This window comes from Aquarana catesbeiana, linkage group LG02 (assembly GCF_042186555.1).
Source record: "Aquarana catesbeiana isolate 2022-GZ linkage group LG02, ASM4218655v1, whole genome shotgun sequence".
Classification (NCBI taxonomy): domain Eukaryota; kingdom Metazoa; phylum Chordata; class Amphibia; order Anura; family Ranidae; genus Aquarana; species Aquarana catesbeiana.
In genome coordinates, this window is record NC_133325.1 from 597,219,472 (window position 1) to 597,238,366 (window position 18,895).

The following is an 18,895-nucleotide window of genomic DNA, read 5'->3' on the forward strand; positions in this document are numbered from 1 at the left end:
TTTCAATGTCTACCAAATTGCTTAAAACTTATAATGTCAAGTTGTATTATGTACCAAAGGTAATAATTATAACTACTAATGTTCTTATGTGTCAGGTATGATAGAGCATCATGTAAGGTAAATTGTTCTTTACTTTGCAGTCTGAGTTAGCCCAGTAAAATTCTATTGTAATTACCACTTCTGCTGCCTGCAGTAATGCATACATGTGTATGCTCCGGTAAGCCAGCAGAATTGCCAACACCCTAACATATAAATGTTTAGCCAACGCGTTAGTACACGACTGGCAGTGCTAGACTTTAAAGGTGCCCATATGTTTTGAGAAGGTATTCAGATGTGCTGGTGTGATCCAGCTTTGTGTGCTGCTATAAACATGTTCGCTCAGTGAGGATGAAGAGGGCAAGCCTCTTACAGAAAGTGTGGTAGTAGTGATTGGAGATCGGTGGGGGCTTGCTGGTGACGTCAGTGCTTTTATATGTATAAAACACAAAGCGCTGTGATGCTAAATAGCTGATAATTACACATAAAACCAAGTGAGGCTGCTATCAAAAGAGAGTGTTTTCAGAGTCACTTAAAAAGAATAAATAATGATATTTGAAGCGCTTCACAATGTGCATGAAAATGAATATATAAGAATAAATATAAATAGTCAAATCCAGCGGTGAGTAAAAGTTCCTATAAAATCCAGCAATCAAAATAGTGTAAAATTATTAAAAATTAGTGACACCAAATGTGTAAAAAATTCACATAAAAAATCCACATAAAAATAAATATATAGGGATGTATTCAGAAGGTTCAATTATACAGGTGTAGAATCCTGATTGGTATAGAGCTTTTGATCACTAGCAAAGCTGTTTAAAAACACTTGCTTAATTAAGGTGCTCATTGATAGTACCAATGTGTTTTTTGCTTCTATTCACAACCAATGTGGGAATCATAAACAGGCAGATAAGAGAAAAAAACCAATCATTGTGCAATAGTTAGGATACCAAGGTACACAGGCAAACTTCAATCCACTCACGTGTGCCTTATAATGATAAGGCATATGCAGGTTTTACTATATAGCAGTCAGCCGCCTTAGATAGGAGCAGATTCAGTGCAGTACACTGTGTGAAACTGCTGATCTGCACAGAGCTTCCTTGGCTCCTCCCACGCGTTACATCACAGTCACGTGACTTTTTCAAGGATCAAAAAGTCGATTGAAAAAGTCACGTGACTGTGATGTAACGCGTGGGAGGAGCCAAGGAAGCTCTGTGCAGATCAGCAGTTTCACACAGTGTACTGCACTGAATCTGCTCCTGTCTAAGGCGGCTGACTGCTATATAGTAAAACCTGCATATGCCTTATCATTATAAGGCACACGTGAGTGGATTGAAGTTTGCCTGTGTACCTTGGTATCCTAACTATTGCACAATGATTGGTTTTTTTCTCTTATCTGCCTGTTTATGATTCCCACATTGGTTGTGAATAGAAGCAAAAAACACATTGGTACTATCAATGAGCACCTTAATTAAGCAAGTGTTTTTAAACAGCTTTGCTAGTGATCAAAAGCTCTATACCAATCAGGATTCTACACCTGTATAATTGAACCTTCTGAATACATCCCTATATATTTATTTTTATGTGGATTTTTTATGTGAATTTTTTACACATTTGGTGTCACTAATTTTTAATAATTTTACACTATTTTGATTGCTGGATTTTATAGGAATTTTTACTCACCGCTGGATTTATTTGACTATTTATATTTATTCTTATATATTCATTTTCATGCACATTGTGAAGCACTTCAAATATCATTATTTAGTGCTTTTATATGGCCACATGCCCATAATATGGCAGTGACATATGTAAATATGGGTATGTGTCTGCGTAAGGACACTGATGACACCAGTATCCCACCTCTTTGATTATGCAAACTGCAGGGTGGCAAATGGCCTTGCCTGTAGATGATTGAACACGAAAAAAGAGCAGCTTTGAAGATTGGAAAGACATAAGTTCAGAGGATGTCCAAACTCATTTCTAGCAGTGATCAAAGTTTTTTCTAACTTTGACGTACCACTATTTTCACAGATATTTGTTGGTTTTTGATAGCCATGTGAGCTGATAGATTTGAAAGCATCAGCTGATCTACATGAAAACAAAAAGTGACTGCCATCTCAGGTCTATGGGAATCTTTAAACTTAGAGAAATTGGTTTATACAAAACAGGGATGAATAGGCCTGTCTGTTTTACACCGAGAAACCTAGTTCGCTATATATGTACTTGTTTTACACAGAGAAGCATAGTTGGCTGTATGCATACTTGTTAGTGCAGAGGGCTACCTAAAGTCAGCTGAGGACAGATTGAAATTTCTGCCGGTTCAGTAGGATGGTCAGGCTGGGCAGGCTGGTTGTACTGAAGGCGATCTGTCCACTGCCTTCAGTACATCCAGTTTGGCAGGTTTTTTAATAACTGCCGCCAGCTATAGCTGGTAGCTGCAATAATTGTAATCCAATAGTGGGGAAACCTCTCACTGTCAGAATACAACACAGCAGGGGGGATGCCCACTGATGTGTTGATGAAGGAATTAAATGATTTTGTTTCCTTCAACCCATGGTTGAAGGCAAGAAAATTCCTAATGTATGTCCAGCCTTAGTAACTATTTTTTACTTGTATGTTTCACCTTCTGACATTCTTCCACCACTAGTGATCGCCACATATTTAGCATTTTGTCCTTAGTGTTATGATTACAAACTTTCAGAGCTACTATTTGTAATTTTGCACAATCTCTGCTTTCAGACAGTATAAAAAAAATTGATGGGCGTGTACACCATACATTGTGTCTCCTGTGCACTACTACATATACAAATAGAAGTCTAGAGACTGTATATGCAGGTAGATAGATGTTGTTATTTTAATTAAGTCCTTGATAAATGCTGCAATCCAACTGACAAAATATGTAAAAATGTAACATTAATAAATTAAAATAAAAGTGGTCATACAAGGGTGTGGGAATTTTGGTTGAGACTCTATCACTGTTAGATGACTGATCAATGATGTTATATCTTTCTGTAGCAGGATTTGCTAATGTGTTGGCTTTTTTCTTTTTAGTTTTTGATCAATTAGATCTAGTCACTTATGAAGAAGTAGTGAAACTGCCTGCCTTTAAAAGGAAAACACTAGTACTTCTAGGTAATATATTCTGCCTGAAGTTCTTGTTCTTGTAACTTATATGAAACAAATTGTAATCTTGACTGACTTTTAATTTTTTTTTTGATAGGTGCACATGGTGTTGGTAGACGACACATAAAGAATACACTAATTACTAAACATCCTGACAGATTTGCTTACCCTATCCCTCGTAAGTACTGTTATTTTATAAAATATTGAGTGATTTATTGGAACAATAGAGATTAAAGAGTCCTTATATCAGATACCACATGCTTAAAAGAAAATCCAGTCACTAAAATCTTCTATAATGGGCATAACCACTGGTCTCCTGGGGTGATTTGTTTATTTTTGTTTAAATGGTGGTAGTTGCAATGTGCTTTATGTTGCACAATATTTGCGCTGCTGTATTTATCCAATGCATATTTTCAGGAAAAATACACTAAAATGAGTTTTAGTGCAAATGCAATATTATAGCCATTTTTTAGTAAAGTATAAAAGATGGGGTTATGTCCAGTAAATGGATACCAAACTTGCCTCAAAATTGCACACCTGTGAAGTTGCAAAAAAATATGGTCCTGAAAATTGTCCATAAGTGACGCTTTAAAAGTCTTTACAGGTTATGAGTTTAGCGTTGACCATGAATGATGGCCCTAGAATTATTGCTCTCACTCCAATGTTTGTTGCAGTACCTCACGTGGCGCATTTTATGTTTAGATACACGTGCTCGCCCTAAACTGCGCGTTTGATTTGGGGGTGTGTATAAGGGTGACGGGGGGTGCTTTCACTTTTTTTTTTTCTTTCTTTTATTTTACATTATGTACACTTTTTTTTTATCTTTACATTTTAGTTTTAGTTTTTTCTTTATGCAAAGTTATTGCTATTACAAGGGGTGATAGCATTTGGAAGGTGTCAGGTCATCTTTGTGGAGACATCTGTTGAACCAACAATGTCTCCCCTGCTCTCCTACAGCTAATCAAGTACAGATCTTGCTTCAATAGGTGCATTCTGGGCTACAGTAGCTGATGAATGACAGCTATGAACCCAGAAGCAACATAATGCATGCCACTTCTGGGTTCATTAGTCACAGGGGGATCATTGGAGCAACAGGAGAGCCTGGAAACCACCACGGGCGCCACTGGTGAGGATTTAGAGCCTCATAAAAGTGATAGTTTTTTTCTGAAAGCCCTTTACTGGCTCTAAAAAACCAACCCCAAGCTCTCATGGCTGCAGCATCCATTAGCTTGCTTTAACTCCTTGTATACCAGGCTCTTTATAAATGTGCCTTGGTAGACAAGGGATTCATGTATTTGCAGCCCTTTCACTCTTTTTTGGTTCTCGGCTGATTTAAGGATTAAATCTGAATGAGCCCCAGCTTTTCTCAAGTTAATAAAGGCTACACTTCCTTACATCATTTTGCATCTATTATTATTATTATACAGTATTTATATAGCGCTGACAGTTTACGCAGCGCTTTACAACATTAGGGCAGACAGTACAATAACAATACAATTCAATACAGGAGGAATCAGAGAGTCCTGCTCATTAGAGCTTACATTTTAGGAGGGAGGGTCAAGTTGTACAAAAGGGTAATAGCTGTGGGGGATTAGCTAATGGAGAAAATAGTGCAGTTGTTAGATGAAGGCAGGATAGGCTTCTCTGAAGAGGAAAGTTTTCAGGGATCGCCTAAAAGTGGATAAATTTGGAGACAGTCTGACAGATTGGGGTAGGAAATTCCAGAGGAGGTGATGAGGGAGCTAGAGAGCAGGAGGTCTTGGGAGGAACAAAGAGGGTGATTAGGTTGGTATTTTGAGACTAGGCTAGTGATGTAACTGGGGGCAGAGTTGTGGATGGCTTTGTAACTTATCGTTCGTATTTTGAATTTAATTCCTTGGGTGAGTGGTAGCCAGTGGTGGGATTGGCAGAGAGGGGTAGCAGACACTGAGCGGTTTGTAAGGTGGATGAGTCTGGCAGCAGCATTCATGATGGACTGAAGGGGGGATAGGCTATTTAAAGGTAAGCCAATGAGGAGTGAGTTGCAGTAGTCAAGGCGAGAGATAACCATGGAGTGAATCAGGAGCTTTGTGGTTTCATAGGTTAGAAAGGGGCGTAGTTTAGAGATGTTGCGGGAGGTTGAGGCGGCAAGCTTTGGAAAGTGATTGGATGTGGGGCCTAAAGGAGAGTTCGGAGTCCAGGATAACAACTAGCACCCTGGCATGTGGGGATGGGTGGATGGTTGACCCATTGCACTTAACAGATAAAACAGGGGAAGAGGCACATGGGGGAGGAAATATTATAAGCTCGGTTTTGGACAAGTTGAGTTTGAGGAAGTGGTGTGACATCCATACAGATATGTCTGTTAGTAAGTTAGTGATGCGTGAGGAGACGGATGGAGCGAGTTGAGGGGTGGAGAGATAGATTTGTGTGTCGTCAGCGTAGAAATGATATTGAAAGCTGTGAGAGGCTATCAGCTGACCCAGGGAAGAGGTGTAGATTGAAAATAAGAGGCCCAAGAACAGAACCTTGGGGGACCCCGACGGAGAAGGGAAGAGAAGTGGAGGAGGTAGAATTGTAAGTGACACTGAAGGTGCGTTTAGAAAATGATTTTATGCTTATTCCTGGGATAAAATGTGGTAAGTTGCATTTGTTACTAGACTGTTAATTACAGAAGCGCTATAATCTTTTTCTGGATTGATGTAAATGTGTCTTCACCACTCAGTTCATCCCACTGTTTTACTGAGTATGACATGCCTTTCTTATAGTCCTTAACTAAGGTTATCAACAGTATTTCTCAATCATTGTCAATCTATGGTTTGCATTAAACTGTATGTCCAGGCACTATCCAATTTAATTTCAAGCCTCCCACTCTAAATCATGTTCCAGCATTATTTTTTCTTTTACTTGTTCCTGTAACAAGACACAGCTTTTATTACTTGCTGTGTCATTAGCAACCCTGTAAAATTCCTGCTGTGGCAGCAGCTTGAAGCTCCGTTCCTGTGGACATAGGCATGCTCCCAGAACTACAACTTCAAAGAGCAATTTTCCTGACACTGTGTGAGGGCAGACTCTTAGGCCTCATTCATGCACATTGGTTTATTGAAACTGCTGTATCTCCTGGCAGGGGAAAATCAGCATTAAAAACTCACCCTAAACTGTGTTTTTTTCAAACCACTTTAGCAGTGTTTGGGTGTTTTTTTATCAGCCAGAATTTGTATTTATTCTGGCGATTGAAATTAATAAATCCTGAAGTTCTAAACGCACCTAGCGTTTAGCCATGTTTAGACATATTTGGCGAGTTTTAAGGCTCCTCTCCTGAATGAGATTCCAATGCATTCAGGAAAAGGCGCTTTAACTGCCTCTAAACTCTTCTGCTCCTAAACTCCTCTTAAAGCCTATTTGTGCATAGACACATAGGCTTTATTTGGGGTGCATTCAGGGGCTTAGGTAAAAGATGTCAGTTTAGGAGTAGCAGTGTGCAATGAGGCCTTATATGTAAAGACAGCTACATTGTTGGCTTGGAAATAAATCAGTATATGCATATAGAGTGAGACAACAAGGGGTGAGGATTGCTGAAGTCCTGTAGTTCAGCAGGCAGGGCTGACAAAGCTGTTTGGGATTTTAGTGTGGTCAGCCCAGATGTATATTTTTCTTTTTATTTGTAGCATTTTTGAGGGCTAAAACAGGAGGAAACCTGCATTTATCTTTGCAGATATTCGCTGTAAATGTTTGTTCTTTTGTTATACTCATTGTATAGGCACGTTCCAACATTGTCAGTATGCTGGCCCTGAAAAATATTATGCAGTCATCGTTGAAGTGCATGAATGTAGGCAGGAAGTGGTTGCAAAGAAATGGCAGGAGATCAGCAGCACTGAGATACAAAAATGCTGATAACAGTATATTTTAATCCTACAGTATAAAACAAGAGTTTATTCTTGGACCATTGGTTATATGCCATTACTTTCAGGTTACTGGACAATGCAAAAGCTTTGATGGGAACTGCCATTTTTTACCCATTAACCCTGCTCACTCTGAGGCTCAAGATGTTTGCCTTAAGTGATGGAGCCATTTTCCTATTGGAGCAGTTTTATTTTATTTTTTTTCATCAGCTTCTCTTCTTCCTTTGACTAACACTTCTATCAAGATCTGACTGCTTATCACCTTATAGCTCACTAGCAGTTTCAGAATCTGTTGGTTGACCTTGATATGCATCTTAGGAACCACACCCAGACCCTGCAAAAGCCGGCCTGTCATGTTTGCTTTGGGCACAGAATCATACTCGCCTTGGTGTGCAAGTGAGTTAACCACAGGTGCTGTCCAGGGCCATGGCCAATTCCTATGGCACCCAAAGACCCCTTCAGACTTTCCATACATACATAGTTACATAGTAGGCGAGGTTGAAAAAAGACACAAGTCCTTCAAGTCCAACCTTTGTTTTTTGAAATGATTGATGCTCCCCGCTGAAATCGCTGCCTGTGGAAGGGAATTCCACATCCTTACCGCTCTTACAGTAAAGAACCCTATACGCAGTTTAAGGTTAAACCACTTTTCTTCTAATTTTAGTGAATGGCCGCGTGTCTTATTAAATTCCCTTACGCAGAAAAGTTTTATCACTATTGTGGGGTCACCAGTACGGTATTTGTACATTAAAATCATATCCCCTCTCAAGGGTCTCTTCTCCAGAGAGAACAAGTTAAGTGCTCGTAACCTTTCCTCATAACTAATGTCCTCCAGACCCTGTATTAGTTTTTTTTTTTGCCCTTCTCTGGACTCTCTCCAGTTCCTGCACATCCTTCCTGACGACTGGTGCCCAGATCTGGACAGCATACTCCAGGTGCGGCCTGATCAAAATCTTGTAGAGTGGGAGAATTATCATTTTATCTCTGGAGTTACTGAATTTATCGGCGTATAACACACACTTTTTCCCCCTTTAAATATGTAAATCGTGTGTGTTATAAGCCGATATAGACTGCCACGGAGGGGAGGGAGGGAACGAGCGCTGCCGAAATACAGAGGCAAATCTCCTGTGTACTCGGCTCGGCTTGCAGTCATGCCCAGTCCTGCCCCCCTGGACGGCTCCTAGCATTGACGTCCCAGCATTGGAAAATTGTTATGTCCATCATAGGATCCGGGCCAAGGGGCGGCACTGGACGTGACGCCAAGTAAACAGGAGGGAGACCTGGCTCAGTCTATTCCGGCAATGGCAGGACTGCAGATGGGCCCTGATCAGGCTGCAGTGATGAGCAAGGCTGCAGATGGGCACTGATCAGGCTGCAGTGATGAGCAAGGCTGCAGATGGGCACTGATCAGGCTGCAATGATGAGTAAGGCTGCAGATGGGCACTGATCAGGCTGCAACGATGGGCAAGGCTGCAGATGTGCAATGATGGGCAAGGCTGCAGATGGGCACTGATCAGGCTGCAGTAATGGGCAAGGCTGAAGATGGGCACTGATCAGGCTGCAATGATGGGCAAGGCTGCAATGATGGGCAAGGCTGCAACGATGGGCAAGGCTGCAGATGTGCAAGGCTGCAGATGGGCACTGATCAGGCTGCAATGATGGGCAAGGCTGCAGATGGGCACTGATCAGGCTGCAATGATGGGCAAGGCTGCAGATGGGCACTGATCAGGCTGCAATGATGGGCAAGGCTGCAGATGGGCACTGATCAGGCTGCAATGATGGGCAAGGCTGCAGATGGGCACTGATCAGGCTGCAATGATGGGCACTGATCAGGCTGCAATGATGGGCACTGATCAGGCTGCAATGATGGGCAAGGCTGCAGGTGGGCACTGATCATGCTGCCGTGATGAGCAAGGCTGCAGATGGGCACTGATCAGGCTGCAATGGTGGGCAAAGCTGCAGATGTGCAATGATGGGCAAGGCTGCAGATGGGTACTGATCAGGCTGCAGTGATGGGCAATGGCGAGGCTGCAGATGGGCACTGATCAGGCTGCAGTGATGGGCAATGGCGAGGCTGCAGATGGGCACTGATCAGGCTGCAATGATGGGCAATGGTGAGGCTGCAGATGGACACTGATTAGGCTTCATTAATGGGCAATGGCAAGGCTGCAGATGGGCACTGATAAAGCTGTATTGATGGGCACTGAGCCTTATTTTGCTTCAAAATTCTTTCTTTAAAATTTAAGTTTTTTTTCCCTGAAACCGCAGAGTGTTATATGGCGATAAATACGGTAATCACCTTTTTAATGCATGCCAATATTCTGTTTGCTTAGCTTGGCATTGCATGCCATTGCTGAGCCTGTCATCTACTAGGACCCCCAGGTCCTTTTCCATCCTAGATTCCCCCATAGGTTCTCCCCCCAGTGAGTAGATTGCATTCATAATTTTTCCATGTTAAACCTAATTTGCCATATAGTTGCCCACCCCATTAATTTGTTCAGATCTTCTTGCAAGGTTTCCACATCCTGTTGAGAAGTTATAGCCCTGTTTAGCTTAGTATCATTCGCAAATACTGAGATTGAACTGTTTGTCCCACCCTCCAGGTCGTTTGTCAATAAATTAAATAGGATTGGTCCCAGGACAGAACCCTGGGGGACACCATTTTCCACAATGGACCATTCCGAGTACTCCCCATTTATCACTACCCTCTGAACTCGCCCCTGTAGCCAGTTTTCAATCCATGTACTCACCCTATGGTCCATGCCAACTGACCTTACTTTGTACAGTAAACGTTTATGGGGAACTGTATTAAATGCTTTTGCAAAACCCAGATACACCACGTCTACTGGCCTTCCTTTATCTAGATGGCAGCTCACCCCATAGAAGGTTAATAGATTGGTTTGGCAAGAACGATTTTTCATGAATCCATGCTGAATACTGCAAACTATACCTTATCATCCCCTCCAAGAGCTTGCATACAATTGATGTTAGGCTAACTGGTGTGTAATTCCCAGGGATGTATCTCGGCCCTTTTTTAAATATTGGTGCAACATTGGCTTTTTTCCAATCAGCTGGTACCATTCCAGTCAGTAGACTGTTCGTAAAAATTAGGAACAATGGTCTGGCAATTACTTGACTGAGTTAATTAAGGACCCTCGGGTGCAGGCCATCTGGTCCTTGTGACTTATTAATGTTAAGTTTTTCAAGTCTATTTCTAATTCTGTCCTCTGTTAGCCATGAGGATGCTTCCTGTGACGTTTCATGAGGATAAACATTGCAATTTTGGTTACTGAATACAATACCTTTGCCATCTCTCCATCCTTAGTAACCAGATTACCTTCATCCTTCTTTATAGGACCAATATGATCTGACCTCCCTTTCTTACAATTTTTGTACTTAAAGAATTTCTTGGGATTTTTCTTGCTCTCCTCTGCTATGTGCCTTTTTGTGTTCTATCTTATGCCGCGTACACACGAGCGGACTTTACGGCGGACTTTGCCCGGCGGACTGGATTTCGTCGGACAATTCGATGTGTGTGGGCTCCAGCGGACTTTGTTTTCTCAAAAGTTGGACGGACTTAGATTTGAAACTTGTTTAAAATTTATCCGTTGAAATCGAGTCCGGTCGAAAAGTCCGCCGTCTGTATGCTAGTTCGACGGACAAAAAGCCACGCTAGGGCAGCTATTGGCTACTGACTATGAACTTCCTTGTTTTAGTCCGGTCGTACGTCATCACGTACGAATTCGACGGACTTTGGTGGATTGTGTGTAGGCAAGTCCGTTCATTCACAAAGTCCGTCGGAAAGTACGTCGAAAAGTCCGCCGGGCAAAGTCCGCCGTAAAGTCCGCTCGTGTGTACGCGGCATTAGACGCCCTGATTGCACCCTAACATTTCTTGTTGCATTCTTTGTAAAGTTGTAATGCTGATGATGATCCCTCAGCCTTGTATTTTTTGAAGGCCTTCTCCTTTGCTTTTATATGCATTTTTACGATAGAGTTAAGCCACCCAGGACTTTTATTAGCTCTTTATTTCCCGATGGGATGCACTGACTAATGCCCTTATTTAATATGCTCTTAAAGCATACCCATTCTCCTCCGTGTTCTTTGTTCCTAAGATTTTATCCCAATTTGTATCTTCTAGCAAGGCTCATAGTTTAGGGAAGTGGCTTTTTTGAAATTCAGTGTCTTTGCATTCCCCTTATGTTTCCTATTAGTGTGATTTATACAGGAACTAATTGACCTGTGATCTCTGTTTCCTAAATTGCCCCGTATTTCCACATCCGTGATAAGGTCTGTATTGTTGGTAATAAGTAGGTCTAGTAACGCTTTGTGTCTAGTTGGTGCGTTTACCATCTGACTAGTGAAATTGTCCTGCAAGACATTTTGGAACTGACACGCCTTAAATGAATGCAGGGTTCCTTCCACCCAGTCTATCTGGATAATTAAAATTCCCCATTATCATGACACTTCACATCCTTGCCACTAATCCAAATTGTGATAGGAGGTCCGACTCCTCCCTCTGGCTAGGGGGCCTATAGCATACTACCAGTATTACTTTACCCTTAGTTTCATCCCTTTGCAGCTCTACCCATAAGGATTCCGCCTCCTCCCTTACTCCCTTAGTGATGTCATTTGTACATCATTTTTTATATACAGGCATTCCCCTCTCCCTTTTTCTACCCTCTCTATCCCTGCGATATAGTGAATACCCTTGAATGGTTGCCAGCCAATTGTGGGAGCTGTTGAATCAAGTCTCTGAAATTCCTACAAAATCAAAATCCTCCCCGTACAACGGTAGCTCTAGTTCTCCCATCTTGTGCGCCAGACTCCTGGCATTGGTGAACATGCCATGTAGTTTAGACCGGTCACATAATGTCTCCTTATTGGGTGTTCTGAGATTGCAGATAGGACTTGTTACTTATACTTACCTTGGGTTTAGGTACTTTAGTCAACCTACCATTAATGCCCCCAATACTACCCTCCTGGAATATGTTCCGCGCTGACTATCTCTACCTCTGGAACCTCCCCCCTGTCGCCTAGTTTAAAAGTCCCTCTAACTTTTCAGCCATCTAAACTTCACAGCAGATCTGCAACCTCCTCCATGACATGTCCATAACAGCTGAGGCTTGGACCCTATATGGGACTAGTGATGTAGGAAAAGTAAGGCAGACGGGATTTCCCAGTTACCTTTTTAAATACCAGTTACTGGCTACACAAATCTTGTTGGATTATTACCTGGATATGTTGTAGATACTACACGATATCCCTTTTCCTACAGGGCATACACTTCACTAGCAGAAGTTGGTCCTTTCTGGTTAGTGGTGTAGTGCTCATAAGACTTCTGTGCAGGGCCAGCCACATGCTGAACCCCCTCAGTCCACATCCATTCTATGAGTACCCCGCTAGGGAAGTTCTTCACTTAGCATTGGCATATTACAGGCATGCAGGAGCACATGGGGAAAAACTGCAAAGAATCCACTGCAGGTCCTGAGAAAACTCAAGTACCCCTCAGGTTGATTGCAGCACCTTTGTTCCAAAACAAGGTCCTACGCTGACACTACTCCATCCCCCTAAATCATGCTCCCTCACAGATGGACAACATGTGGTCTGTCTGACTAAAGCAGAATTCTCTGCCACTATGACTGATCAATTCCATAGGCTATCACCACTTTTGGAATCAACAGGGATGAACAATATTCTACCTCTCTACCCTCTTATTAGTTTCAGACGTTACAACCTGAACTGGCTAGTGCACTTTCATTTGCAGTAGGCAAGGGCGATGCTGACTTTTTAGCAGAGGTTGCGGATGATTTCTCACCACCAGAATTTCGTGAAGTTACTTCTCCAGCTTCTCACCACAGGCTGGTTATTGTGGACTCATTGGTTAAAGTGGTATTAAACCCAATTTAAAAAAAAAAATGAATGAGCACAAGGGCCACCTTTGCTTAGCAACATTGTCAGTCTTGAGAAAGGTGGGGTGGGTGGGGGGAATAGTTGTAGATTTAGATTGATGCCAAATTCCAGCTAATACTTTAAAAGCATTTACATCAAACTTTTTTTTTTTCCTTTTGGGATAAGGGTTTTTAATAAATAAAAGCTGATCATTGTTAAACACCAGATGGTTTGTCTCATATCTGTAACTGATACATTCTGCTTGAGAGTGTGTTCTTTTGCAAAATGACAGACCTTCAATCTGGATCACCAGATATAGAATAGAATAGATGAATATGAATGCAGCCATTACATGTAAGAAATGGTAAGCTGCAATATGATTGCTTTTGGGTTTAATATTGCTTTAAAGTGGTGCATTCTAGTGTTTTGGTGGGTACACCTAGTGCTGCTCATCTCCCATATATTCTTCCGAGCATAGAAAAAGTCCGCTATTGCTTGAAAGCCTTTCTTTTATTGATCAAACCGTTTGGGCCTTACATAACAATTGGCCCAACTCGGAAGGCTTTTCACTTCTGATCATTTTAATACCTAGTACCCTATGGAAGGGGAGTTTAGGAAGAAATGGACTGTTCCTGGTGTGGACCCGGACATTATTTTACTAAATATTCAATCTGCTGTTTCTTTTGATAGCATACCCCCTGTTAAAGATTCAGTTGATAGTTATTTGGAGACTCTCTTGAAGTCCTTTGCCTTGGCAGGTCCAGCCCTGCAACTGGCAAACTGGGCTGGAGAAACCAATAAAGAACTTTCTCAGAATATAGATGATCCTAATTCTTCTTCAAGATTACAACTCTTGCTCTCAGTGATGTTCTTCTTTGGAGACGCTGTGAAGAATGTGATCTGTCAGATCTCTAGAATGTCCTTATTTTCTGTGCATATGTGCAGAATCTTATGGCTTAAAGCTTGGTTGGCAGGACACTCCTGTGAAAGGTGTCTCTTGCATCTGCCCTTCGAAGGTGAGCTTCTCTTTGAAAATGTAATTGATTCGGGCTACTGATGCAAGGGGGTTCCTACCCCACGTTCCTCAATTAAATTTCCCTATTGAATGGGCATCCTCTACTATTTGGATAAAAGTTGCCTCCACACAAGGTCCGGCAGATGCTGCCGGACCTTGCTGGAAAGAATATTACTGCGTGCATGCGGGGGAGTGACGTAATCGCAGCTCCGGCCACTCACGGCGCCAAAGGCAAAATGTCAGCTCCCTCGGCGTGGACCAGGATGCGATACGGGGACCTCGTTCTAAGGTATTTCATAATGAGCTAGTATGCGGTGCATACTAGGTCATTATACCTTTGCCTTACAGGGGTTTTTTTTTTTTTCTTTTTTTGTGTGGTTTTTTCCCCATGTGCAGGTATACAACTGCTTTAAACACTTCTACAAAGAAAGGTCATTGATAAAGAATAGTATGCCTCTATTAAGCTATTAGATATGTTTTGTGATTATAATAAAAATTTCAGTACATTTGCAAGAGTACCGAAGAATAGGTAGAAGAAGGTGGTAATGATTTTGTTATAAATTTCAGACACAACAAGACCTCCAAAGAAAGATGAAGAAAATGGGAAGAATTACTTCTTTGTATCTCATGACCAAATGATGCAAGATATCTCCAACAATGAATACTTGGAATATGGCAGCCATGAGGATGCTATGTATGGGACAAAACTGGAAACAATACGAAAGATCCATGAGCAGGGACTTATTGCAATACTTGATGTAGAACCTCAGGTAACTTTAATGTCTCAAGTTCACCTTTTTTTCTGACTTCAGTATCTTTTAGTGCTGCTACATTTGAAGCATTTGCCTGTGTCTATCCTTTACAGCTTGTTGATATTAACAAGCATTACCAATGCCAGTATCCGTTCAACAAATGTTTACAAGTTGAAAAATACCACCATCCAAGTAGCATACCATCAACATGTGATGTGAATGGAAACTCAAATATCCATTTATACTTGGAGCTAGTTTACACTTGCTTCAAAACATGGCTTCGGATACGCTTTGTTAAAGTTCTCTGAACGCCAGTCAGAGCTCCTGTCACTAAATAGAATGGTTAACTTACAGTCCTGTTTACACCTTGCTTTTACTTGGTGCTTCGATGAGCCTTTGGTGGGGCTTCGATGAGCCTTTGGTGGGGCTTCAGTGAGGCTTTAAGCGAGCTTTGCTATAGACTTCTCTGGAGGCTTTGAAGACACTTTGAAGCACAACTAAAGCGACATGGGGTATACATTTTGAAACAAAGCAAAAGCAAGGTGTAAACTGGACTGTAAGCTAACAATTTTATTTAGTGACAGGGGCTTTGACTGGCGTTCAGAGAGCTTTAACAAAGCGTGTCAGAAGTCATGTTTTGAAGCAAGTGTAAACTAGCCGTTAATGTGTGTTGAAGCTGAAGCAAGTGTAAATGAGCCCTTAGAGAGCCTTCATCTAAATGGTGTTGTTTTTGTATATATGATTGTTTAATAAGAGATGTTTGTTTCTTTCCCCTTAATTTAACAGTTTTAGAAAAGGGCTGTGGTAGCTTCATATGGTGGTTCTATATTTTGTTTGTCCTTAAAATACTGTATCTATTTAGTGTATCTGTTGTATCCTATTTGAATACATTTTCACATATTTTTGTAGACAAATGAAGCAAGCACTGCAATGTGTTTTAACAACACAGTTCATGTTCACAACTCACCCCAGCATGCAGATGTTATGCACACATTGTGCATTGGCGTGTTTAAGATCAGTGCATATGCATTCATATTGATAAAGATAGGTAAAAAGAAATTAATTTTATAAGGCCTTACGCACACTGGACAGTATAAAAAGTCCAGTTGCTTTAGGTGTAAAATGCTACATTAAAAACGTGATTTTTGCAGCGTTTTTGCATTAGCGTTTTTAGTGTTTGCGTTTTTTAGCAAATCTATACTCTCACAAACGCTTATGGCTCAAAAATGATGAATAACAGAGTTAGCAGAGACTTTTTCAGAGTTAGAGCATTTTACATCTGAAAAAGTCCCCTTCAAACCCACTAGTTCTGGGGGGTTTTCTAGCCAGAAACTGCTCCTGCAAAAAACGCTGATAAATCCCTGTGTGTGCATGGACACACAGGATAACATGCTGGGGAGTTTACTGGCTGCCGAAAACAAAAACGCCTGAAGCCAAAAACGGCAGCTGTAAATATGTCCATTATACAAGAGGCCGAAATGTTCTTAAACTTTAAATGATTGTTTATCTTAATTCTAGGCTCTTAAAGTCCTGAGAACAGCAGAATTTGCTCCTTTTGTGGTCTTTATTGCTGCGCCTACAATTACCCCAAGCATCAGCGAGGTAAGCTTACTACTCCTTTTTTTTCTTTTTTTTTTTTTTCTGAGGGTAGGTACACAATATTTTTTTTCCCCATGATTTTTACTCCTGAAGGTAAACATTTTATAACTCTGAAACTACTTTCAAGCAAAAGAAGGAAAGAAACCCATGAAATGCATACTGTGGGCACAGCTTACCATCCTGGTATTTCTGTGTTTCAGCCATTGCTAAAGTGCAACAAACCACCTTGTTAATGAATATTGCCTTATAGGCAGTAACTGGAATCAATGGAGAATATATATACTGTGTATGTGTGTGTGTGTGTATATATATATAATATATATTTACACACACACACACACACAGCAATAGCATACCTACCTGCTTTAGTGATGTCATGTCCTAATGCTGAACATGCCACCTCCAAGGACATTCTGCAGCACTTTGGTTCTTGCTTGTGCTTCCAGCTCCAGCTCCCTACGCTCACCCAATCAAGCATAAAACTCTTCCCCCTGTACAGCGTTCCTAGCCTCCTGTGGCATACAGAAGAAACATGGTGGTGCGTCCTTTGATACTACAGTTCCTCCCAAGAAAAACTCTTTACATTGATATTTAATAGAGTCTAAAAGTTACTCATACAGCAACACAGAGTGGAGGAGAATCAATAAATATTGTACTTTGCAAACCTTTACAATATGTGGTGTTAATACAACAGGATACATAAAATGTAATTTAGGTATTAGTGAGAATTTTCAGATATGTTTAATTTTCTTCAGCACATAAACTTTTTTATTGTTTTTCTTAATAAATTTTGCTTTGGGTGGAAATTGATGGGAACAGCCGGTTTATAATGTTTCACTCTCCATTGCAGCTCTGTGGTTATGATTCAGTCCTATGAGGTTACTTTGGTGACAACCTCAAATGTTTTGCTGTTGTGCCAGTCTGTCAGATTCCCATGAAATCAGTGGGACTCTCACAATGCTGATGGACATAATAATGGGAACGATCAGAGTAATTTGTATCTTCATATAGGGCCACATTGATTTGTATCACTGTTAACTGATGTAATAGTATTGGGTGGGTGTCCACTTAAATGTTTTTTTTTTCTTATTATTTCTTTTATCCGGTGGTTTATGTTCTTCTTTAATTTTGTTTTGTGTTTTCCTGAATTATTCTTTCCCTTTTACTTACACACTTGCAAATTTTACTAAGCTTCCACGATGGTGCAGAAAATTACCTGTAAGTACCAGAGAGGAGTTTGTAAAGCAGAACCTAAATGCTAGCTTTTGTAGACTTTGCTAGTTAGATGCCTCATCACCTTGTCTGTTGCTTTTTAAGTATTGTGTCAAGATAGTTATTTTTTGTTGGAGATAAAAAATGGAGGCTAGCAGTATTTTACAGTGAGACTTGAATATACTCCCCATCTTGTCCTCAACATTTACAAACTGTAATTGCACCCGGTATGTAAAATGTTTATAACCCTGACTGCAGGGCTGCCTGTAGCACTGGTCTTGCCCTGTGTAAATACCAGATTACAGTAAATCTAGCCCAGCGTGCACACTCTGCAAACAGGCATTGCTATAGAAAATAATAGCAGTCCCATCATAAATTTGGTGCTTGTGCCAGGCAGTTCTGTTATCTTCTATGGAAGTTCTGTCTAAAGAGGGGACCGCTTGATACGGCAGTGGAGTCACTGTTTAGGTTTCCATGAACATTTATGATTTCTAAATTTTAATACGAGAGGGAGAGTATCCCTGAGTTTCACTATAAAATTGCAGCTGCACTTTAAATCCTTAGTGAAGGGTAACCTTCCTTTTTCTATTTATAAATGCCTGGAAAGCTATGTATAGTGCCATCTTTAAATGATACTCTGTTTGCAGCACGTTGCCCTCAGCATGATTTGGCTAAACAACATGGATGGAGGAATCTGCAGCTGTTTGAATTCCTGAACAGTGACTGCACCTGATTGGATGAAGTCACTTTTTGTCTGACAGTTTTCCTTACGCCTCTCTGTTTTTCAATCAAAGTTTGTTCATTTGGGGAGGAGCGCCAACAAGGCCACCCACAGTTTGAATTCCAGACAGTTCAGCAGGAATCGGCCATAATTTGAGCTCCTGTGTCAGCATTAGATTTCCAATTAGATAGGTTTGACTTTGCAAAAAGTGATAATTTTCACTTGTTTCTTTTCAGCCTAGCCAGTTAGTGTAGATTTCCAAGTCCCTGTACCACTCTGCTATACTTTTGAATGTTTACCTTATGAATTTGTATAAGTCCCAACATGTGATGCAACTCTTTGTAAGCCCCGGTTCACGCCATTTGTCATGTGAGTTGACAGTTCAAAATCACATGGCAAGTCGCACCCTATTGCCTGCAATTGAACCGTTCAACCGCTGCGACTTAAGTCGCAGGGACTTTGAAAAAGGTTACTGCCTTACTTTTTTTGTGATTTCATTGCGGCTTGCATTGACTTCTGTTAATTGAAGTCCCAAGCCACATTGAAATTGGATGTCCAAATCACAGTGATCTGTGGCTTTGAAATCCTGACGAAGTAGCACAATTTCAAAGCCGCACTGGTGTGAACCAGGGCTAAAATGCATCAAAACATTGACATCAGTC

The 18,895-nt window shown here is 41.1% G+C and overlaps 1 protein-coding gene across 15 annotated transcripts in view; it reads left to right on the forward strand.

The window, feature by feature from the left end:
• Positions 1 to 18,895, forward strand: part of CASK (calcium/calmodulin dependent serine protein kinase) — a 508,902-nt gene that overhangs the window by 484,598 nt on the left and 5,409 nt on the right. For 10 of the 15 annotated variants that reach the window (XM_073616294.1, XM_073616291.1, XM_073616296.1 and 7 more), the window contains 4 exons: positions 3,091 to 3,171; positions 3,260 to 3,340; positions 14,517 to 14,719; positions 16,220 to 16,303. In XM_073616294.1, the coding sequence (XP_073472395.1) occupies positions 3,091 to 3,171; positions 3,260 to 3,340; positions 14,517 to 14,719; positions 16,220 to 16,303 (449 nt within the window). The remainder of the gene's footprint in view (positions 1 to 3,090; positions 3,172 to 3,259; positions 3,341 to 14,516; positions 14,720 to 16,219; positions 16,304 to 18,895) is intronic. The other 5 variants (XM_073616292.1, XM_073616297.1, XM_073616300.1 and 2 more) reach the window with 1 other exon arrangement.